The following is a 25,835-nucleotide window of genomic DNA, read 5'->3' on the forward strand; positions in this document are numbered from 1 at the left end:
AATTACACATTTTCTTAAAGTAGCCATAATTTTCTATAAAAGAACTTAGTTTGCTATTTTAAAAAAAAACCATATTACCATATTATTTTTATAGGTGTCCATTCATACAGGTTTTACTAGCTTTAACAAATTTTCACAGACATCTGGTTTTTTTCCCCATGAAATTATACTGATAAAACTATTTAAATCCTCAACAAGCACTAATTGCTTTTCTGATGCCACACTTCTTGGTCAAAGATTGGCCTCTTGGGGCTATTAAAATATCATTTCCCCTTAAAATCTTAGAGATAGACAGTTATAACTAGATATGGAACCTTTAATTAAGACTTGAAGTTATTTATAATTTGAATCTTAATCAAAAGCAATTACATATATTCCTTAAATAATTGTAAGTACTAAGTTTTTTGAAGTTGTATAAAATAATTTATTAAAGTACCGGTAATATTTTTGTCATTATTTTTTAAAGTAACCTCTCTATACTCATCTCAAATTGGATAAATACTTAATTTTATTTAATGAAATGATATAAAAATTCTTAAAAACTACATTTAGTCCATGCTTTATTTGACATTTAAAATAACTATTGAGTTATTAAATAATTTTTAAAAACAAAAAATACTTATAAAAGTGACTAAAAAAAATAACTTGTTTAGTATCACCACCTGACTGTTGTTTGTGTCTTGATAATTTTTATGTAGCATGTTATATAATATAAACTATCTTTAAATCATATCATCTAATTATAAAATTTGAGAATTTTTTTATTATAAAAAAAGGAATGATTATTAAATATAATAAGAAAATATTTAAATGACTTTTACTTTTTGTGGAGACTTGAGATTTCTTTCCAAGCATTACACAGCACTGTTGAAGTATTTCTAATCTATTTTATAGTTTTATAAAATTTCATGCAAAATGTATTTGAATAGACCAGATGTTTAAACAGGTGTTAATGGAGCTTCCTCTATAATGCTCTACTTTCCTTATCATAGAAGTGGTGTAGATTTGATTGACATCTTAATGGATCATGATAATTATTGTCACATTAAATGCTGAGAAGAGCCTACTTAAAAAGCTCCGAGCATCCTCCGAGCATGCTCGGAGCTTCCTCGTAAGAATAAATCTATGATCCCTTAGTTCCATGGTTGTTCCTTGTGAAATATCAAATTCTGTAGATTGTCCATGATGTCTGTAATTTTAAAATATGTAATCAACTAACGATTTTATCTTTTATGTCGATCATTTACACTCATTATACAACCGCAAAAAAATTTTGTGGTCGTATATTGGTATGACGTTGGCGTCGTCGTCGTCCAGCGTCGTCGTCCAAAGACACATTGGTTTTCGCACTCTAACTTTAGTTTAAGTGAATGGATCTTTTTGAAATTTGACCATAAGGTTAAATACCACAAAAGGAAGGTTGGGATTGATTTTGGGGGTTATGGTACCAACAGTTAAGGAATTAGGGGCCAAAAAGGGCCCAAAAATAAGCATTTTCTAGTTTCCAGACAATAACTGTGCAACGGTGTATGGATCTCTCTGAAATTATACTACAAGTTTCCATACCACAAAGGGATGGTTAGGATTTGCTTTGGGGGGTTATGGCTCAAACCATTTAGGAATTAGGGGCAAAAAAGGGGGAAAAACAAGGTTGTCCTGGTTAATGGACAAATACTTTAGTACAAAACATAATTTAAAGCAGTGTAAGGGAGATAAATCAAATAAATCATTGAAATTATCTCCCTTACACTGCTTTTAAATTATGTATAAAGTAATGGTTAATGAACAATAAAGATAATTTAAAACAGTGTAAGGGAGGTAATCCAAATACAACGTTTTGGTTACTTCCCTTACACTGCTTTTAAATTATGTGTAAAGAAATGCATATTTATAAAGGAAGACCAGTAAAAATATCTGCAAATGTTGCATCTTTTTTTTTTACAAAAAAATCCATATGAAGGTCCAAAGGGTCCAAAATTAAACTTGTTTGATTTTAGCAAAAATTGAATATATGAGGTTCTTTGATATGCTGAATCTAAACAAGTATTTAGATTTTTGATTTTTGGCCCAGTTTTCAAGTTGGTCCAAATTGGGGTCCAAAATTAAACTTTGTTTGATTTCAACAAAAATTGAATATATGGGGTTCTTTGATATGCTGAATCTAACCATGTATTTAGATTTCTTATTTGTGGACCCCGTTATCAAATTGGTTCATATTGAGGTCAAAAGGGTCCAAATTAAACTTTGTTTGATTTCATCTAAAATTGAATTATTGGGGTTCTTTGATATTCCAAATCTAACCGTGTATTTAGATTTTTAATTTTGGGTTCTGTTTTTTAAATTGGTCTACATTAAGGTCCAAAGGGTCCAAAATAAAACTTAGTTTGATTTTAACAAAAATTGAATTCTTGGGGTTCTTTGATATGCTGAATCTAAACATGTGTTTAGATTTTTGATTATGGGCCCAGTTTTCAAGTTGGTCCAAGATAGGGTCCAGTATTTAAACTTTGTTTGATTTCAACAAAAATTGAATATATGGGGTTCTTTGACATGCTGAATCTAAACATGTATTTAGATTTTTGATTATGGGCCCAGTTTTCAAGTTGGTCCAAATTGGGGTCCAAAATTAAACTTTGTTTGATTTCAACAAAAATTGAATATATGAGGTTCATTGATATGCTGAATCTAACCATGTATTTAGATTTTTTATTTGTAGGCCCCGCTTTCAAATTGGTTCATATTGAGGTCAAAAGGGTCCAAAATTAAACTTTGTTTGATTTCATCAGAAATTGAATTATTGGGGTTCTTTGATATGCCAAATCTAACCGTGTTTTTAGATTTTTAATTTGGGTCCCGTTTTTTAAATTGGTCTTCATTGAGGTCCAAAGGGTCCAAAATTAAACTTAATTTGATTTTAACAAAAACTGAATTCTTGGTGTTCTTTGATATGCTGAATCTAAACGTGTGTTTAGATTTTTGATTATGGGCCCAGTTTTCAAGTTGGTCCAAGTTGGGGTCCAAAATTAAACTTTGTTTGATTTCAACAAAAATTGAATATATGGGGTTCTTTGATATGCTGAATCTAACCATGAATTTAGATTTTTTATTTGTGGGCCCCGTTATCAAATTGGTTCATATTGAGGTCAAAAGGGTCCAAAATTAAACTTTGTTTGATTTCATCAAAAATTGAATTATTGGGGTTCTTTGATATTCCAAATCTATTAACCGTGTATTTAGATTTTTAATTTTAAGTCCCGTTTTTTAGATTGGTCTACATTAAGGTCCAAAGGGTCCAAAATTAAACTTAGTTTGATTTTAGCAAAAATTGAATTCTTGGGGTTCTTTGATATGCTGAATCTAAACATGTGTTTAGATTTTTGATTATGGGCCCAGTTTTCAAGTTTGTCCAAGTTGGGGTCCAAAATTAAACTTTGTTTGATTTTAACAAAAATTGAATATATGGGGTTCTTTGATATGCTGAATCTAACCATGTATTTTGATTTTGAACATTGGACCATAATAGGTAAATTAAAAAAAAATCAAATTCTTAGACCACATTCTTTCTGTGTCAGAAACCTATGCTGTGTCAAATATTTAATAACAATCCAAATTCAGAGCTGTATCAAGCTTGAATGTTGTGTCCATACTTGCCCCAACTGTTCAGGGTTCGACCTCTGCTTTCGTATCAAGCTGCGCCCCAGCGAAGCATTTTATTTTAGTAAATGCATCACTTGGCTGACACATTGTCAATGAATGGGACTACTGACCTAGCTATGCAAATGACCCATGTTGACGTCACATCGTCTATGATGTAACTCTCACAACATTGAGCGCCAAATTCGACCCATTCCCATTTCCTTGTATCTGGATTACAAACGTCTTATATTTGACTACCTGTAGGGTTCTACCACCCCGTTAAAAATATGTCAAATTCCCAAAATTCAATAAAAGATTTTTAAAAACTGAAAAAACGTTGCGTTCACGTTACACTTTGTGGTCGAATTTCTCAAAAAATCGCCAGATTTGGACTAAGACCGGGGATAAATTCGTTATCTACGTTCATATCCGTAGATATGGAGATTTCAACACCCTTCAGTACCCTGTACACCCTTCGGCTTCGCCTCAGGATGTACTTGGATACTTCAGGGTGTTAAAATATCCATATCTACGGATATGAATGTAGATAACTTATATTCTCAAGATATTAGTAGATTACCTACTACCGGTAAGTTGAAACTGCTGACAGGTACTTACTATCTACAAAGCAACAAAGCCGCCTTCAACCAAAACACAGTAGATCCAACATGCCTATTGTGCAAGGGTAAGCCAGAAACAATCGATCATTTCCTTATGGAATGTCCAGCTCTGCATGAAATCCGTATACCTTATCTACAAGAATTATATAACTTTATATGTAGTATTGATGTATGCATGAAATGTAGTACTCATAGTTACATCACCCTAGACACTAACTTTATATTGGATCCTAGTAGCTTTATATGTGCCTGCGGTTGCAAGTGTCAATGCACTGCTGCTTGCTACACTATAGAATACATAACAAGGAAGCTATGCTTTGCTCTACACGGACTACGAACTCGTATAATCAAAAACCTTCCGCCAAGCAAGCGTAAGGGTCTCTGACAGTGACCAACACTCATCCCACAAGGCGTACCTAGTATGTCTTTTTAGGTATATATATATAAACATTTTATTCGTCATTGTGCGAAGTGCTCCTTTGAAGGAGGGATTTTCTTAACCAGAACAGAACAGAACATGGCATCCATTGTTTTTCAATGTTGTTTTTGTCAAGTCAGATACGATTTTACTCGAATTTACACCTTACTTGAACTTACTTGTCGGCGATTTTCTGTATAAACCTAGCGGTTGAACAAAATTAACATTGCTATCATGAATAATAAAGATGAAAATAAGTTTTGAGATCCTTTATTTTTTTATTTTCTTTCAAGTCGAAGGTCCGTCAGGCGTAGCTAGTAACCAAGTCGAAAGTCTGATTGCAAAAGTGGAAGGTCGCGGACCTCGGACCACCGCTAATTTGAACCAAGGCTTCCAAAACAGTCATATATTCCGGACATTTGTATAATGTCCGGTAAAAGTCCGGCTGGGCAAAGCACGAAACGGTCATCTACTTTTTATTTTTCAAGGCTTTCTTAAGAGACCGTCATTTTAACATAATTCGCGATCTTTTTGACCCAACTTTTTGCCTTTAACAGCCACACATATCCTGTCATAAAAGTGACATGATCATTAAGTACTATCAAAACAACCCCTACTTTAATACCTTCTCATTTTAATCAAGGCTAATTAGTTGTCGAACAGCTGAAATTTACCTGTTCAGGTGACAGGTAAACTATTTTGAACCGGACATTGATCGGTCTATTCAAAGTTATTTTCTTACATTTCACCGGTTTGCATCTAATTAATTTAGTCAAAAAGATTTAAATTATCAGAAATACATTTACAAATAAGATTTGATGAAAAAATTAAAGAGGTGAAAATGAAAATTCGTCATAACCACGTTGTTTGAACCAGAGACATGTCTCTGTTTGAACTAGTACACGTGTGCGCATGTGCATGTGCGCAGGTGTGAAATTTAATTATGCATCCTAATTTCTTAAAAAATTGCTTAAATTGTCATTGATACCTTTATCTCACGTTTATTTCGAATATTTTCTTGAAGAAATAACGTAGAATGAGCTACTTACACTCATTTATGCTTTGCAAACGTACACGGAATTTATGTATCCGTCTCTGGTCCATGTTTTACCATTGTCAAGATAACATTCGGTTTCAGATTTAAAACGAAAGTAAAGTTTTTGACACATTATTTTGCACAAATATAAAGAGACTAAGGCAGATATAAGTACGCTGATGTTGCACACTTCGGATGATGCACTGCCAATTTAACAGTTTACGTCAGAACTTCGAATTTGAATCAAAGAAAGTTTAATATCATTTTTTAGCTCACCTGGCCTGAAGGGCCAAGTGAGCTTTTCTCATCACTTGGCGTCCAGCGTCCGTCGTCGTTGTCCTTCGTCCGTCGTTGTTAGCTTTTTACAAAAATCTTCTCCTCTGAAACCACTGGGCCAAATTTAACCAAACTTGGCCACAATCATCATTAGAGTACCTAGTTTAAAAAATGTGTCCGATGACCCCGCCAACCAACCAAGATGGCCGCCATGGCTAAAAATAGAACATAGGGGTAAAATGTAGATTTTGGCTTATATCTCTGAAACCAAAGCATTTAGAGTAAATCTGACATAGGGTAAAAATTGATTATCAGGTCAAGATCTATTTGCCCTGAAATTTTCAGACAAATCTGACAACCTGTCCTGTTGTTGGGTTGCTGCCCCTGAATTGGTAATTTTAAGGAAATTTCGCAGTTTTTGGTTATTATCTTGAATATTATTATAGATAGAGATAAACTGTAAACAGCAATAATGTTCAGCAAAGTAAGATCTACAAATAAGTCGTCATGACCAAAAATTGTCAGTCGACCCCTTTAGGAGTTATTGCCCTTTATAGTCAATTTTTAACAATTTTTCGTAAATTTTTGTAATCTTTTACAAAAATCTTCTTCTCTGAAACTACTGTTACAAATTTAACAATACTTGGCCATAATCATTATTAGGGTATCTAGTTTTAAAAAATGTGTCTGATGACCTCGCCAACCAACCACGATGGCCGCCATGGCTAAAAATAGAACATAGGGGTAAAATGTAGATTTTGGCTTATATCTCTGAAACCAAAGCATTAAGAGTAAATCTGACGAGGGTAAAACTAATTATCAGGTCAAGATCTATCTGCCCTGAAATTTTCAGACAAATCTGACAATCTGTTACAATTTTCGTAAATTTTTGTAATCTTTTACAAAAATCTTCTTCTCTGAAGCTACTAAGACAAATTTAACCATACTTGGCCATAATCATTATTAGGGTATCTAGTTTAAAAAATGTGTCCGATGACCCAACCTTCCAACCATCATGGCTGACTTGGTTAAAAATAGAACATAGGGGTAAAATGCAGTTTTTGATTTATATCTCTGAAACTAAAGCATTTAGAGCAAATCAAAGGTGGCAAAAATGTTCATCAGATTTAGATTTATCTGCCCAAAAATTTTCAGACGAATCCAACAACCCGTTGTTGGGTTGCTGCCCCTGAGTTAGTAATTTTACAGAAATTTTGCAGTTTTTTGTTATTATCTTAGATATCATTATAATATCTAATATCTAATACTATTAATTATGATTTTAACCTTATTTTACATGATTTCCAAAGTATCAGTAAATACAGGTGAGTGTCACAGGCTCTTGAGAGCCTCTAGTTTTAAATATCAATCATTGGGATGGCCAACTCGGCAACTGATTACCATAATTGCCTTTTGTTTATTTAGTCTTAAAGGATTAAAATCGGGATAATATATAAAATGTCCGGCTGGCTAAAAATAATTTTGGAAGCCCTGATTTGAACCCCTGAAGTTTAAAAGCTGTTTGGTATCTTCCGCCTTTTTTAACATGTATCATATGAATGAATTTGGATTTTGATCGTCATGACAATATTCATTATTCATTTCTTCAAAATAATTCACAAAACACTTAAGAAAACCTGATTACTTTAAAAAAGTGTCCCATTGTTTTTATATTACCGCAAACAAATTGATTTGGGGTTTATGGTACCAACAGTGTAGAAATTATGGGCCAAAAACAAGCATTTTTAGATCACCTGGCCCAAGTGAGTTTTTCTCCAAAATTTGGCATCCATCATCCATTGTAGTCGTTGTTGTCCATAAACTTTTGAAATAATCTCCTCTGAAACTGCTGGGGCAAATTAAACCAAATTTGTCCTCAATCATCTTTGAGTATCTTGTTTAAAAACTGTATCCAAAGAGGGTAACACTAATGACTGGACCATATGACAGGACCAAAATGAAAAATGCTAATTACTTTTTTTATTTCTCAAAGGATTTATATCAAGTTTGAAATATAATGAGATCTCATCTTTTAAAACATAAATATAAAAAAATATACAGAAAAAATTATAAATCTTTAGCGTTTTAAACATTGCCGTAAAAGCGGGAGGTTTGGCATGCCACAAAACCAGGTTCAACCCACCATTTTTTTATTAAAATGTCCTGTACCAATTTAAGTCAGGAAAATGGCCATTGTTATATTATAGTTAGTTTCTGTGTGCGTTACATTTTAATGTTGTGTTTCTGTTGTGTTGTAGTTCTCCTCTTATATTTGATGTGTTTCCATCAGTTTTAGTTTGTAACCCGGATTTGTTTTATTCTCAATCGATTTATGAATTTCGAACAGCAGTATACTACTGTTGCCTTTATTTACTGTTCATGAGTTATGGTTGTTGAAAGATTGAAAAATGGTGTTTCAAGTCATGTCGTTGCATTTAATCATGAACCATTCAACCAAAGCGTTTCAAATTTTAATATGTTGTTAGTGATGACAAAATGAAGGTCAAATTTGATATTGACGATTTTCACTTTCACCGTTCAGGAGTTATGGTTCTTGTGATATTGAAAAATGCCAGGACACAAATAAATGTTAATAAATCCGGTTTGCTGTCACTCTGACAGCCTCTTGTTCATTTTGGTCCAGTCATTAGTGTAACCCATTTCTGGGTTGTTGCCCTCCTGAATAGGTAATTTTAAGAAAATATTGCAGTTTTTATACAACCGCATAAAATTTTTCGATGGTATATTGGTATCACTTCGTCTTTAGCGTCAGCGTTATCAGAAGACATTTGGATTCCGGACAATAACTTTGGTATAAGTAAATATAAATCTATGAAATTCAAACACAAGGTTTATAACCACAAAAGGAAGATTTGGATTTTGGGGGTTATGGTCCTACCAGTTTATGAATTTGGGGCCCAAATAAGCATTTTTCTAGTTTCAAGACAATAACTTGTGGAATGCTGTATGGATCTCTCTGAAATTATACCACAAGTTTCCATACCACAAAGGGATGGTTAGGATTGGCTTTGGGGGGTTATGGATCAAACTTTTTATACGACCGAAAACAAATTTTGTGGTCGTATATTGGTATGACGTTGGCGTCGTCATCTTCAGGCGTCGTCGTCCGAAGACACATTAGTTTTCGCACTCTAACTTTGGTTTAAGTGAATGGATCTCAATGGAATTTTACCATAAGGTTCAATACCACAAAAGGAAGGTGGGGATTGATTTTGGGGGTTATGGTACCCACAGTTAAGGAATTAGGGGCAAAAAATAAGCATTTTTGTAATTCCAGACATAACTTGTGTGTAAGTGTATGGATCTCTCTGACATTGTACCACAAGGTTCCATATCACAAAGGGAATGCTGGGATTGATTTTGGGGGTAATTGCCTCCAAATTTTAGGAAATAGGGGCCAAAAAGGGGCAAAAAACAAGCAAAAAACATTTTTCTAGTTTCATGACAATAACTTGTGTGTAAGTGTATGGATCTTTATGAAATTGTACTACAAGGTTCCATATCACAAAGGGAAAGCTGGAATTGAGTTTGGGGGTAATTGCCCAAAAAGTTCAGGAATAAGGGGCCAAAAATAAGCATTTTTCTAGTTTCCAGACAAAAAATTGTGTTCAAATGTATGGATCTCTCTGAAATTGTACTGCAAGGTACCATACCACAAAGGAAAGGCTGGGATTGATTTTGGGGGTAATTCCCTCAAAATTTTAGTAATTAGGGGCCATAAAAGGGCAAAAAAACAAGCATTTTTCCATTCAGGACAATAACTTGTGTGTAAGTGTATGGATCTTTATGAAATTGTACTGCAAGGTTCCATATCACAAAGGTAAAGCTGGGTTTGAGTTTGGGGGTAATTGCCCTAAACGTTAAGGAATTTGGGGCCAAAAAGGGGACAAAAAACAAGCATTTTTCTAGTTTCCAGACAATAACTTGTGTTCAAGTGTATGGATCTCTCTGAAATTGTACTGCAAGGTACCATACCACAAAGGGAAAGCTGGGATTGAGTTTGGAGGTGATGAATCATAAGGGGGTTCCAAAAATTTGGGGGGATTTTTATTTCCCTTTTTTTTCTTTAAAATTTTCCATTTTAAATTGGTTATTTATGATTTATATATAAAAGCAAATAATAATGATGTGGTTTGAATAGGTAAATTAAAAATTTTTAAGTTCTTAGGCCACTTTCATTCTGTGTGAGAAACCTATGCTGTGTCAAATATTTAATTACAATCCAAATTCAGTGCTGTATTAGGCTTGAATGTTGTGTCCATACTTGCCTCAACTGTTCAGGGTTCGACCTCTGCGGTCGTATCAAGCTGCGCCCCAGCGGAGCATTTTATTAGGAATTAGGGGCAAAAAAGGGGGAAAAATAAGGGTTTCCTGGTTAATGGACAATTATTAAAGTACAATGTTGTGTTTCGATTACCTCGCTTACGCTGCTTTTAAATTATGTATAAAGAAATGTTGTATTATCTTGGTGATTAGCTGTCAATTTATTTTTAAAAGTTACTATTAAATGCTGATTAAGGAATATTAATTTTAACCATGATTATGTATGTGATTTTCTACTTTAAGACTTTTATGATGTATTTAAATGGGTAATTATGGATGCAAACTCCATTGGAAATTTGAATTGAAATTATGCCCGTATTATGAGGGAAAGAATTCATTTTTTTTGGAAAAGGGGGAGGGGGTAGGTGAACAAAAAAATGGGGGGGGGGGGGGGGGGTTAAAAAAGAAATTGTGAGGGGACAATTTTTTTCTCATTTCAGATTTCAGAAATTAAAAAGAAAATTTCTTCAAATAATATTTTTTGGGGGCAAAAAAAGGAGGGAGTTAAAAAAAAATTGGGGGGAGGGTCAATTCTATTAGCAAAGTGTATTGCACAAAAGCAAAAAATTTAATATAAATTCAAATCATATAACCAATTCTAAGTTCTTTGACTACAGTTATTCAGTGCCATAAACCTATTATGTGTCAAATATTTAATTACAATCCAAATTGAGACCTGTGTCAAGCGCTAATATTAAAATTTGTTGCAGGCATCCACTTCTTAAAAAATGAGTAATAAGCATGGACTATTGTCAAATCAGGGGTTTATCTAGGTATTTTGGGAAAAAGGACCCTAGCCAGTTTTGGGAATTTTTTGACGCGGTTTTCAGTGAAATTGGGAAAAACAACCTATATATCAAATGCTAGTTTTAGTGTGTTTAGTTCAATAAAAATTTTCTTTTTTGGTGAACATGGTGAAAATAAAGTAAGAAACTACATGAATGCTATTAATAATTCAATTTTCTGTTCTGTTTTTTTGGTGAAAAAGACAAGTATTTTCACATTTTATTTTATTTTTACATGAAAATTTGTGAACTAAAATATTTTTCTGTATAAAATATATCCTGTTTCTTTTTTCTTTTTTTTTTATATATCTTTTAGTTTTCAATTTCAGGGTTGTTATTTCATAGCTCAGTGTTCTCCCCAGGGCCTTAAAGGACCGCAGGCCCGCGATGTATAATTTTTTACCGTGGTGGTATCGTTCTTACCGCGATGTATTATATTTCTCCGTGGTGCTAAAACTTTTAGTTAAAAAATCAAAAATCGGTAAAGTTTTAAACGACTTGTTTAATCTTTTCAGTGCGGTATAAAATTCCAGGTGAAATTTGACCAGTTCAAACCAGTTCAGATTGTTTACACCACGTGATCGATTTACATTTGTGTACCTTTATGAGGTTAACCTTTGTTGATTGGATTTAATCGATGTAATTTACACTTGTAAAATGATTCTTTTGTGTTTTAATTAAGAGATCATAACTTTATGATCGTAGATAACTATTTTATGGCTTCACTCACCACCTGACAACCGGCAAATACTTTGTACACAAACCGTGTTGACCCGATAGTTGTACACACACGAGGGTACACATTTTGTACATTATAAAGTTGGCTCATTACGTATAATTGACCATTATACACTTCTCAATACTTATATAATAGTACTCTGATTAAACCATGGCCAAATTATCTTTAATTTTGACATAGTTTATATGGCATGATATTCCGGTTTCAAACTATCATAGTATCTGTCAACAAGTAATTCAAAGGGGACGGATCACATGACCCAGTTAGTTCACATAGAATACCCAAGATTATTTACAATTTAAACTGCAATCTATTCTATTTTATAAATAAAATGCATGACTGTACCTTCAAACTGGATATCTATATCCATATGATAATTAATGAATAACAGAAGTGATTTGCAAATTTTATCCATAAGCACATGTTAAATCTATTTATATCTACTTCCTGTCATTTAGGCGGGAAAATAGGGAGACTTAGTTGTTGACATTGAATAGGGTTACTTATAGATCTATAGAACTAGGATAAATTTCAGGGGTGGATCCAGAACCTCGATGTCTGGGGGGGCACCACGAAACCAAAATTAAAAGATTTTTTTATATATGCATATGTGCGAGTTTGGATGGTGTTGGTGTCATGTATTGGGGATGATGGTGGTCGTTTTGGGGATGGGGTAGGGGGTCGGGTCTTCATTTTTATATCTTTTCATTATTTTTGGGTCAATTTCTTTCTACTCTTTTATTTGCTGCCAATTGTCCTCTATTTTTTACAGTTCATCACAGCTTTAATCTGTTTTCTATATTTTTGGGGCCCATTTTTTTCTAGCCTTAACATTTTGACAATTATTCTCTAATCTGTAAACCCCCCTTCATACCCTCATTTACGGTAACATATTCATACCCTCATACATGGTATTTAAAACAAGAAAAATATACACATATTACTGTACTATAATATCAAAAGAAAGGATATGGGGTATCCATCCATGACACAAAATCAGTACATGCACAGCAAAAAACACGTAATAAGCTTTTATTGCTGTTCTTCATCTCAAATATAAGTAGGTTTTCTAAGTTACAATATCATTTTATTAATGATTATATATAAGGCACAGACCATTCATGTTTGTGGAAGGTTTTGTTTCCATAAAAAAAATAAGTGAAAAAAACACGATATTCAGTTTTAAAAAAATGCTGTATGCATTGAAAAAAATCATTTCTTGTTTAATAAAGTCCAAAAAAGACTATTCTGAGAAAGGCACATTCCCCAGAAACAGTATAAAATGTGAGTGTTTGGTAAAAAAGACGTATCTTATATCGATACTAACATTCTTGACACTAAACATCTATTTTTACATATTCTTTTAAGACCGATTTTAGTTGGTAATTTCTTTTCTGATCAGAAGATTTCACTTGTTAATCGATCTTGATCCTGTAATATTGTATTAGAAACCAATAAATATATTCATATTAATTCCAATCAGCATGTACATGTACATATAGTTTACATAAATGCCTTTGGATATAGACATTACACAAAGGTGTCAATATTTACACACCCATCGATAAGTTGTCATAAATCACACATGTTGAAGCTGGGGTCAATTAACGACCAGTTTAGGAAGTCAAATCAAGAAAATTTTTTGGTGACCCCGACTGGGGGGGTACGTGCCCCCTGTGCCCCCCCCCGGTAAATCCGCCACTGAATTTATAGATTTAGGAATTCTTTTTAAATGGAACATGACCAAAAAAAAGATTTAGATTTCAGTGCAGTATTAAGTCTGTATCTATGTTTGATTATCACTAAAGACAAGAAAAGTTAATATTTACATGAAATCTAAGGCAAAATGTTTTGAAATTTATGAAAAATTTCTTTTTATTAAAATTTAAGATAGAAACTGGTTCAAATAATAATAAAATATTTATTCTTGTTAATTTTATATCTCCTTATGACAGGAATCCTTTCACAATACAACATCTTTCATTCTAGAAATAAGAAAGTTTTTTAAATTGAACATTTTTGTTCTCTTTTAAATGATATTTTATTCTTATTGATCATTGATTTTATAAAAGATTTAATAACTTTAAATTTAGATGAATATTTTGTAATGTATCATGTTTTATTTATTTTTAAAAAATATTAAAGTACATGTAAACATGTCAAACTGTTTATTGATTTACTTCTTTTTTACCAATAATTTTCAATGTCTACATAACACAGTACCACAGCATTAAAACAAAACAGGAGACATAAAAACTACAGTTACTAGAAATATAGCTAAGCAACGGGACGCAACGCGACACAACTGATTGTATGAATCATTTCACCAAGCAGTCCACATGCGTTACCCTGGTGCTATCCAAAAATCCTGAGAAGAACACTGCATAGCTGTCACATGCTTGAATTTTTTTTTAATTTATTTATTTCAAGGATTTGTATATTAAGAACTATACAAATCATTTTTTTGTTTTTTTATTGTATTTTATCTGCAAACCCGGAATTATAGCCTTATCCGTTTCCGGAATTTGATCTGGAACAGGGACCCAGTTATTTGCCCCATTGAAACGCATTTAAAATCATAGTAAATAAATGGGGTGCTGTCCAATAAATAATTTTGATAGCCACCTTGGGACTTCTGTTTCATGTATGGCATTTGTTTCGAAGTTTCTAAGTACAATCTCAGTGCCTCATGACCGGCATTCGGTTGCAAAATTTTGTTTTGATTGACAACAGGGCAGGTCCGTCTATTTCCGGGGAAGAATAAAGGCTAGAATTTAAGCAATTTACTCTATGTACCGACGCCTGATTACATTTAAATCAATCAAAATTTTTACAGAAATTCAAGCTAGAAAGCCTACCCTTTCAAATAAATCTACATTCAGTTACAGAACTTGTGTAATAATAAAACTACACCATCTTAAATAAAAGTTATACATTTTTTTTAAGAACTACATTCGTGGGTACCGGACTGGTTGCCGTAACTGGGATCCTATTCCATCTGGTTTTGTAATTTTCTTCACTTCCTGTGTTTTGGCAGCCATTGTTTGTCAATGTTGTTTTTTGTCAGTCATTATGTTTCAACTGGGATTTACACATTACTTGTTGGCAATTTTCGGCATAAAGCTAGCGGTTGAACATAATAAACATCTCTGTCTTGAATAATAAAGATGAAAATGAGTTTTGTAATCAATTGGGAATTTTTCCCCAAAAATTGGGAAAAAATGTAGGTGTTTTGCCGGACCCTGTGGAATGCTAGAAAAATCCATGCAAATTGTTTCAAATATTTAAAAAAATAAAACAAAACTTCAGTAATTTGATTTTCACGGATGTGAAATTTAGCATGGTATCAATTTTGGTACTCCTCATTACAGAATCATGGATCTTTTGGAGGTCGGTTCAAACCATTTTTCTGTGATTCAGTATGGATTCAAAATTAAATTGGTTGAACTATATAGTAAATAGGGATATACCTACTAAATAAACACAGATTGTTACGCCTTCCGGGTTTACAATGTTTTCTCAGGGTAACAATCTGGTCTATCACCCTCCAAGCTATGTTTTATTTACAGTGATATTGTTTGCCTCAATTTTCAGCAAATTGTTCCAAATATTTAAAAAAATAAAACAAAACTTCAGTTATTTGATTTTCACGGATGTGAAATTTAGCATGGTATCAATTTTGGTACTCCTCATTACAGAATCATGGATCTTTTGGAGGTCGGTTCAAACCATTTTTCTGTGATTCAGTATGGATTCAAAATTAAATTGGTTGAACTATATAGTCAATAGGGATATACCTACTAAATAAACACAGATTGTTACACCTTCCGGGTTTACAATGTTTTCTCAGGGTAACAATCTGGTCTATCACCCTCCAAGCTATGTTTTATTTACAGTGATATTGTTTGCCTCAATTTTCAGCCGAAATTCTGCCTTTTCTCCTAGAGAAAATTCCCAATTACTAAAAAAAATGGCTTAAAATTCATCAAAAGTTTTACATATTCCCCAAACATTGATGACATTGGTAGTAATGTTTGTAATATAGTATGTTATAATTTTGATATTAGAAAGCACTTTTGAGATCCGGTTTTCTGATCAGAATCATCATGGTGTTTGTAACACATGTGGTTTTCAATGCATTAAGTACCATCATTGCTTCTGTTTCTTTCCCCTCTCTGAAAAGTACCTTTCAGGTTTAAAATGTCTGACAACCAAAATATACATGAAAAAAACAGTGCAAAAAAGACAGCAAAGGTCAGCAAAAAATCGGGAGATGTGTTTAGAATAAAATATACAAGTTTCCCAATTTCAATAAAAAATATGCATTTTTCCCAATAAAAAAACGGTAGAGGTAGTTTTGAAAAAAGACAACAATATCACTGATTTATATAATGTTATACTATTATGTTCATGTCATAGGATTATATTATAATGTTATATTATTATGTGCATGCCATAGGATTATTTTATAATGTTATATTATAATATTCATGTCATAGGATTATATTATAATGTTATATTATAATATTCATGTCATAGGATTATATTATAATGTTATATTATTATGTGCATGCCATAGGATTATATTATAATGTTATATTATTATGTGCATGCCATAGGATTATATTATAATGTTATATTATTATGTGCATGCCATAGGATTATATTATAATGTTATATTATTATGTTCATATGCATGCCATAAAAAATTTGATATATTTCCTTTTGCAGATGTGTCAATTTAGCAAGATCAAACGTTGGTATCATGGCAACAGACTGTTATGACTGGCTTCAGGATAATAATGTGACCTTGTCTTGTGTAATGCAGAATTCAAGGTGATAATCTTATATTTAAAGATATTGTCCATCTGTAAATATAAATCTATGAAATTTAAACACAAGTTTTGAAACCACAAAAGGAAGGTTGGGATTGATTTTGAGGGTTATGGTCCCTATGGTTTAGGAAAAAGGGGTCAAAAAAGGGGCCCAAATAAGCATTTTTCTAGTGTCCAGACAATAACTTGTGGAACAGTGTATAGAATTGTCTGAAATTATACCACAAGTTTCCACACCACAAAAGGATGGTAAGGATTGGTGTTGGGGGGTTATGGCTCAATCTGTTTAGGAAATAGGGGCAAAAAAGGGGGAAAACAAGGGTTTCCTGGTTAATGGACAATAACTTTAGCTTTGTTTCTTAATGTTGGTACTTTTTGCTATTTGTTTGCTAGTTCTAGTAAAAAATATTTTTTAGCTGTTTCTAGAAACATCAAATACTGTGATTTAAATACATATAATATTATAATAGTGTATATCAAAGGGTTCAGTTGTAATAAATTTTTATACTCAGAATTGATTATTCTTTGTTTGTTTTTTGTTTTTTTGCATTAGAGTTACCTCCCCTACAATGGTTCCATACTACAAAGGAAAGACTGGGATTGAGTTTGATGGTTAATGCTCCAAGGGGGATTCCAAAAGTTGGGGGTGGGGGGAGGTATACGATTTTTTTAAAGGGTTCATATTTTTCCCCCCAAATTTTTCGAAAATTCTAATTTTAGAAAAGTTTCAAGAAGAAATCTTCAATTTCTCAGTATTGAACATTAGATTTGTAAGATTATTGACCACATTTATTTAGTGTCAGAAACCTATATTGTGTCCAAAAAAACTGTTCAGGGTTAGACCTCTGCAGTCGTATCAGGCTGCGCTCAGCGAAGCATTTTATTAATTTTTTACAAAATGCAAAAATGGCGACCGCCATCGAAAACCCTGAGCGGTAGCATCATATCTGTCTCATGGACACATTCCCCATTTATTGTCACTTATTTCATAGACTAAAGATAAAACTGTAAATAGCAAAAATTATCAGCAACTAGGATATAAACAAAAAAGTAAAAAGTTAATATATGACAGAAGCCATTAGATGAGTCTGTTTTTTATGCACCACCTATGTTAGAAGATGGGCATAATGTTTTCCTGTCTGTGCGTCCCTTCGTTTGTAACTCCATCTGGTTGACCTTTTACAATTAACACCTTTGTAATCCAACAAACGAGGTATTAATTTGGTGTGGCCTTAGATTTTTTTATTATGAGCCCAATTTCCAATTTAGTCAATTTTAAAGATTGAAGAATTCAAAATTTAACTTTGTTCTAAGATTTTGGACATCAGACCATACTAGGTAAATTAAATATCCCATTTCAGATTTTTAAGATCTTTGACCACATTTATTTTGTGTCAGAAACCTACATTATGTCAAAAATTTGATCACAATCCGAATTCAGACAATATCAAGCTTGAATTTTGTGTCCATACTTGCCCGAATTGTTTATGGTTTGACCTCTGCAGTCCTATCAGGCTGCAATCGGCGAAGTTTTTTATTTTTTGTTGTCATAAATGAAACTGTAAGATTTTTGTTTGGAATTACAATTCGTCTTGTTGGGGCCTTTTATAACTGATCCTATGAATTAAACTTTCAGATCTTTTTTATATTGTAATGTTATACTTTTCATAGAAAAAAAAATCAAATTTGAAACAATGGTAAATTGATTGAATATGTATGCTTGGCACATGTAGGTCATTGGCTTCAGTGAATTGCTTGGATAAACCAAATGCCAAATCATCTTTGGAACTAATGCAGTTGTGTCTGTATAATTTATAGCATGAACAGTGGTACATTTTTGTTGTTGTTCACACCGAGTGGGATTAATTTAAGGTCGAAAAACATCTTGCAAGTCCATAACATAGAACTGATGTGCCATATTCCAGGTGTGAAATGAAACTGACTGATTCTTATTAAAACAAAATTTCTAGTCAAAAAAAAAATTTTAGTTTTGAAAACAGACACAAAACCTCTGAAGAAAATAAATTTCAAAGTTAGCTGTCTATTCAAAACAAATAAATCAACCACAAAACAAGAAAAAATGAGAAATGTATTGTATGACCACTGTCCTTGTAAATGACCTTATGATGTAAGCTACAACATGATTAATGGCAGGAGATAATCTATGTTTTATCTATGCCAAAATGTAGACTTAATTTTAATTGCTAATTTCTTCTAAACGACTTTTATTTCACACATGAAATTTTGCACACACATGCACTGTGCTTTATTGCTTAAATCAGAGTAAAAAATATGGTGATGATACTCGTAATCATTTTACTTTCAATAAAAGTGTTGTAAATTTCGGGCAAATTTTTAACTATAAAAAATGCTGAAAAACCTATACTAAAATCACTTAAATACTTTCCGCTTTTGTTATATGATATATTTGATATGTAAACTATATCATAAGTACTATTTATACCACAAACAAAGAGCGCAATAATTTTATTTCCATGTCAAATATTCCCCATACAATACAGTATCTGGGGGTACCCTGTCAAAACAAGAAATTTGGAAAATCGTGACCATAGGAACTTACTACAAGCATGATTGTAAAATATAATGATTTTCCTATAATTTTCTTATAAAATTAGCTGTGTGTTATCTGTAAACTGAACCTGTTAACTTGAGGATTTTTTTGAGTTGTATTTACCAGCATATTAAATTTACAGGTAGAAATTTAGGTTAAAGTTGTGCAAACTAGTATTTATTCGCACAAATGCAATGTCCTTTAATCCCCAAATCCATGCATCCCCCATCATACATAGCTTACACCATGTCAGTCATGTCAGTCAGTTTGGATAGTACCCCTTTTTAGCTCACCTGACCTGAAAGGTCAAGTGAGCTTTTCTCATCACTTTGCGTCTGTCGTCCGTCGTCCGTAAACTTTTGCAAAAATCTTCTCCTCTGAAACTACTAGGCCAAATTTGTCCAAACTTGGCCACAATCATCATTGGGGTATCTAGTTTAAAAAATGTGTCCGGTGACCCGGCCAACCAACCAAGATGGCCACCATGGCTAAAAATAGAGCATAGGGGTAAAATGTAGATTTTGGCTTATATCTCTGAAACCAAAGCATTTAGAGCAAATCTGACTTAGGTGAAATTGTTTATCAGGTCAAGATCTATCTGCCCTGAAATTTTCAGATGAATCGGACAACCCGTTGTTGGTTTGCTGCCTCAGAATTGGTAATTTTAAGGAAATTTTGCCGTTTTTGGTTATTATCTTGAATATTATTATAGATAGAGATAAACTGTAAACAGCAATAATGTTCAGCAAAGTAAGATCTACAAATAAGTCAACTTGACCAAAATGGTCAGTTGATCCCTTAAGGAGTTATTGCCCTTTATAGTCAATTTTTAACCATTTTTCGTAAATTTTAGTAATCTTTTAAAAAAATCTTCTCCTCTGAAACTACTAGGCCAAATTTAACAAAACTTGGCCTCAATCATCATTGGGGTATCTAGTTTTAAAAATGTGTCCAGTGACCCGGCCAACCAACCAAGATGGCCAACGTGGCTAAAAATAGAACATAGGGGTAAAATGTAGATTTTGGCTTATATCTCTGAAACCAAAGCATTTAGAGCAAATCTGACATGGGGTAAAATTGTTTATCCGGTCAAGATCTATCTGCCCTGAAATTTTCAGATGAATCGGACAACCCGTTGTTTGGTTGCTGCCCCTGAATTGGTAATTTTAAGGAAATTTTGCCGTTTTTGGTTATTATCTTGAATATTATTAGCTCACCTGACCTGAAAGGTCTAAGTGAGCTTTTCTCATCACTTTGCGTCCGTCGTCCGTAAACTTTTACAAAAATCTTCTCCTCTGAAACTACTGGGCCAAATTAAACCAAACTTAGCCACAATCATCATTGGGGTATCTAGTTTTAAAAATGTGTCCGGTGACCCCGCCAACCAACCAAGATGGCCGCCATGGCTAAAAATAGAACATAGGGGTAAAATGTAGATTTTGGCTTATATCTCTGAAACCAAAGCATTTAGAGCAAATCTGACATGGGGTAAAATTGTTAATCAGGTCAAGATCTATCTGCCCTGAAATTTTCAGACCAATCAGGCAACACGTTGTTGGGTTGCTGCCCCTGAATTGGTAATTTTAAGGAAATTTTGCCGTTTTTGGTTATTATCTTGAATATTATTAGCTCACCTGACCTGAAAGGTCTAAGTGAGCTTTTCTCATCACTTTGCGTCCGTCGTCCGTAAACTTTTACAAAAATCTTCTCCTCTGAAACTACTGGGCCAAATTTGACCAAACTATGCCACAATCATCATTGGGGTATCTAGTTTAAAAAATGTGTCCGGTGACCTGGCCAACCAACCAAGATGGCCGCCATGGCTAAAAATAGAACATAGGGGTAAAATGTAGAATTTGGCTTATATCTCTGAAACCAAAGCATTTAGAGCAAATCTGACATGGGGTAAAATTGTTTATTAGGTCAAGATCTATCTGCCCTGAAATTTTCAGATGAATCTGACAACCCGTTGTTGGGTTGCTGCCCCTGAATTGGTAATTTTAAGGAAATTTTGCAGTTTTTGGTTATTATCTTGAATATTATAATAGTTAGAGATAAACTGTAAACAGCAATAATGTTCAGCAAAGTAAGATCTACAAATAAGTCTATATGACCAAAATGGTCAGTTGACCCCTTAAGGAGTTATTGCCCTTTATAGTCAATTTTTAACCATTTTTCGTAAATTTTTGTAATCTTTTACAAAAATCTTCTCCTCTGAAACTACTAAGACAAATTTAACTAAACTTGTCCACAATCATCATTAGGGTATCTAGTTTAAAAAATGTGTCCGATGACTCCGCCCGCGAACCAAGATGGCCGACATGGATAAAAAATAGTACATAGGGTAAAATGCAGTTTTTGGCTCATATCTCTGAAACCAAAGCATTTAGAGCAAATCTGACAGGATAAAATTGTTCATTAGGTCAAGATCTATCTGCCCTGAAATTTTCAGACCAATCAGGCAACACGTTGTTGGGTTGCTGCCCCTGAATTGGTAATTTAAAGAAAATTTTGCAGCTTTTGGTTATTATCTTGAATATTATTATAGATAGAGATAAACTGTAAACAGCAATAATGTACAGCAAAGTAAGATCTACAAATAAGTCAACATGACCAAAATTGTCAATTGATCTCTTAAGGAATTATTGCCCTTTATAGTCAATTTTTTTACAATTTTCATAAATTTTTGTAAATTTTTGTAAATTTTTACAAAATATTTTCCACTGTAACTACTGGGCCAAGTTCATTATAGATAGAGATAATTGTAAGCAGCAAGAATGTTTAGTAAAGTAAGATCTACAAACACATCACCATTACCAAAACACAATTTTGTCATGAATCCATCTGTGTCCTTTGTTTAATATGCACATAGACCAAGGTGAGCGACACAGGCTCTTTAGAGCCTCTAGTTATAGATAGAGATAAACTGTAAACAGCAATAATGTTCAGCAAAGTAAGATCTACAAATAAGTCAACATGACCAAAATGGTCAGTTAACCCCTTAAGGAGTTATTGCCCTTTATAGTTAATTTTTAACTATTTTTCATAAATTTTTGTAATCTTTTAAAAAAATCTTCTCCTCTGAAACTACTTGGCCAAATTTGTCCAAACTTGGCCACAATCATCATTGGGGTATTTAGTTTAAAAAAATGTGTCCGGTGACCCGGCCAACCAAACAAGATGGCCGCCATGGCTAAAAATAGAACATAGGGGTAAAATGTAGATTTTGGCTTATATCTCTGAAACCAAAGCATTTAGAGCAAATCTGACTGAATAAAATTGTTCATTAGGTCAAGATCTATCTGCCCTGAAATTTTCAGACCAATCAGGCAACACGTTGTTGGGTTGCTGCCCCTGAATTGGTCATTTTAAGAAAATTTTGCAGCTTATGGTTATTATCTTGAATATTATTATAGATAGAGATAAACTGTAAACGTCTAAATGTACAGCAAAGTAAGATCTACAAATAAGTCAACATGATCAAAATTGTCAATTGTCCCTTTAAGGAGTTATTGCCCTTTATAGTCAATTTTTTACAATTTTCATAAATTTTGTAAATTTTTGTAAATTTTTACATAATATTTTCCACTGTAACTACTGGGCCAAGTTTATTATAGATAAAGATAATAGTAAGGAGCAAGAATGTTCAGTAAAGTAAGATCTACAAACACATCACCATCACCGAAACACAATTTTGTCATGAATCCATCTGTGTCCTTTGTTTGATATGCACATAGACCAAGGTGAGCGACACAGGCTCTTTAGAGCCTCTAGTTTGCTTTCCTTTATTTATGTGTTTTGCAACGTATCAGAAAGTAACAGCAATGAGAGGTTTCACTTTAATCATATAGACACTGGAGCTTTAAATGTGTGTCAATTTGACTTCTTTACAGTGCAGCAGATATGGGCTGGAGTTTATTACAAAACTACCTGGAGATGTATGAAGAGAAAACATCACAGTATCACAGATGTGTGGCTGTTAAACTTTTGTCACATGGGTTTCCACTACCAACATGGCTTGTCAACTCATTCAAGGTAGAAAATCCTTTCATTTACAGTTACCAGTAAAATGTTCATGGCATAAAAAGTGCGCTCATGGGCATACCAAACAGTGAGTGCACTTATGGGCATACCAAACAGTAAAAGTGCACTTATGGGCATACCAAACAGTAAAAGTGCACTTATGGGCATACCAAACAGTAAAAGTGCACTTATGGGCATACCAAACAGTGAGTGCACTTATGGGCATACCAAACAGTAAAAGTGCACTTATGGGCATACCGAACAGTGAGTGCACTTATGGGCATACCAAACAGTGAGTGCACTTATGGGCATACAAAACAGTAAAAGTGCACTTATGGGCATACCCAACAGTAAAAGTGCACTTATGGGCATACCAAACAGTAAAAGTGCACTTATGGGCAAACCAAACAGTAAAAGTGGCAGATGATAATGCATCCAAATTAAATATGTTGTTTGCAATATATAACTATTAAAGAAAAGCATTCAAAATTTGCATCAAAATATCTGACATCATCAAATCATTGATGTGGTTTGAAAGTAATTGCAATATAAAACAAACATTTTTCACATATTTAAGCATGTGAAATCCAGTACGATTTAGGGTAAGTAAAGACTACTTTTCAATCATCCATAAATTCATGTGTGACAGTACAATTCATAAATCATTTTGATGTACATATAAAAGATAAGAAGATTTGGTATGATTGCCAATGAGAAAACTCTCCAGAAGAGACCAAATTACATGGAAATTTACAACTATAGGTCAATGTACACCTCGAAAAGACAAATGTGAAACAATTCAAACAAGAAAACTAATGGTTTGCAGACATAATTTAGCACCAATAAATGAAATGTAATATCTTACATTTTAAAAACTAGGTTTTCTATTTCTAGCCTACTTAAAGGACACACAGATGCTATTGTCCTCTCCTTTGGGATATAATTTATTTGTCCAAGGGGAATAACTAGAAAAAATCTTTTATATCTCTTTACAAACACCTTGGACAAATGAAGGCTTGAGAACAAATGCAATGCAATTTCGAAAATAATTAATGCTCATGGGGCATAACTCTTAAAAAAAAATTGATTGTCACTAATTAACAGGATTTCACAAAGAAAAATTGGTTATTGATTTTGGACTGTGCGGCAGGCAGTATCTGTTCATTAACATGAAAACCCTTTGAGGATTTTTTTTTTAAATTTAGTAATTAATAAGTATGTGTATAGATTGTCTATCAATGATTGTATCTGCTTATTTGATTTTAGTCAGGAGTTGTCAAAAATTTCTTTATAACTACTTTTTAGCTCACCTGGCCTGAAGGGCCAAGTGAGCTTTTCTCATTACTTGGCGTCCGTCGTCCGTCGTCGTCATCGTCATAGTTAGCTTTTTACAAAAATCTTCTCCTCTGAAACCACTGGGCCAAATTTAACCAAACTTGGCCACAATCATCATTAGGGTATCTAGTTTTAAAAATGTGTCCGATGACCCCACCAACCAACCAAGATGGCCACCATGGCTAAAAATAGAACATAGGGGTAAAATGTAGATTTTGGCTTATAACTCTGAAACCAAAGCATTTAGAGTAAATCTGACAAAGGGTAAAACTGATTATCATGTCAAGATCTATCTGCCCTGAAATTTTCAGACAAATCTGACAACCTGTTGTTGGGTTGCTGCCCCTGAATTGGTAATCTTAAGGAAATTTTGCAGTTTTTGGTTATTATCTTGAATATTATTATAGATAGAGATAAACTGTAAACAGCAATAATGTTCAGCAAAGTAAGATCTGCAAATGAGTCATCATGACCAAAATTGTCAGTCGACCCCTTTAGGATTTATTGCCCTTTATAGTCTTCTTCTCTGAAACTACTGAGACAAATTTAACCATACTTGGCCATAATCATTATTAGGTTATTTTGGTTTATATCTCTGAAACTAAAGCATTTAGAGCAAATCTGACATGTGGCAAAAATGTTCATTAGATTTAGATTTATCTGCCCTGAAATTTTCAGAGGAATCCGACAACCCGTTGTTGGGTTACTGCCCCTGAGTTAGTAATTTTACAGAAATTTTGCAGTTTTTTGTTATTATCTTAGATTTCATTATAATATCTAATATCTAATACTGTTAATTATGACTTTAACCTTATTTTACATGATTTCCAAAGCATCAGTAAATACAGGTGAGCGACACAGGCTCTTGAGATCCTCTAGTTTTTTTAAGTTGAGTGTATTTTGAAGGTAGATGTCACATTGTTATGTGGAATTTTATGTTTGTTGTGAGAGTTAATTTTTACTTGATCTTGTTTGGGGGTCCAGATTTGCAAATATCATTTTCATTAGATAATAATCTATTTTTATTAAAGGATATATTTCATTGCATTACATTGTGTAGATAAAGTTGGCATTGATAGATAAGTTGCAGATCTATATTAGCTTGTGATAAATGATAGAAAAAATATTGGAAACTTAAATATATAAAGTTTGATTACACTTATTGTTTTTAAATAATATTCACCTGTTTTTAGATAACAAAGCATGTGGTAAATAT

At 33.1% G+C, this 25,835-nt stretch overlaps 1 protein-coding gene across 1 annotated transcript in view; it reads left to right on the forward strand.

Annotated features, from left to right (window-relative positions):
- Window positions 1-25,835, forward strand: part of LOC127705750 (nuclear pore complex protein Nup160-like) — a 240,824-nt gene that overhangs the window by 190,283 nt on the left and 24,706 nt on the right. Inside the window, exons 31-32 of the mRNA XM_052210098.1 lie at window positions 16,586-16,690; window positions 23,155-23,296. Coding sequence (XP_052066058.1) covers window positions 16,586-16,690; window positions 23,155-23,296 — 247 coding nt within the window. The remainder of the gene's footprint in view (window positions 1-16,585; window positions 16,691-23,154; window positions 23,297-25,835) is intronic.

The sequence above is a fragment of the Mytilus californianus genome, unplaced genomic scaffold (assembly GCF_021869535.1).
Source record: "Mytilus californianus isolate M0D057914Y unplaced genomic scaffold, xbMytCali1.0.p SCAF_6, whole genome shotgun sequence".
In the NCBI taxonomy this organism is placed as follows: domain Eukaryota; kingdom Metazoa; phylum Mollusca; class Bivalvia; order Mytilida; family Mytilidae; genus Mytilus; species Mytilus californianus.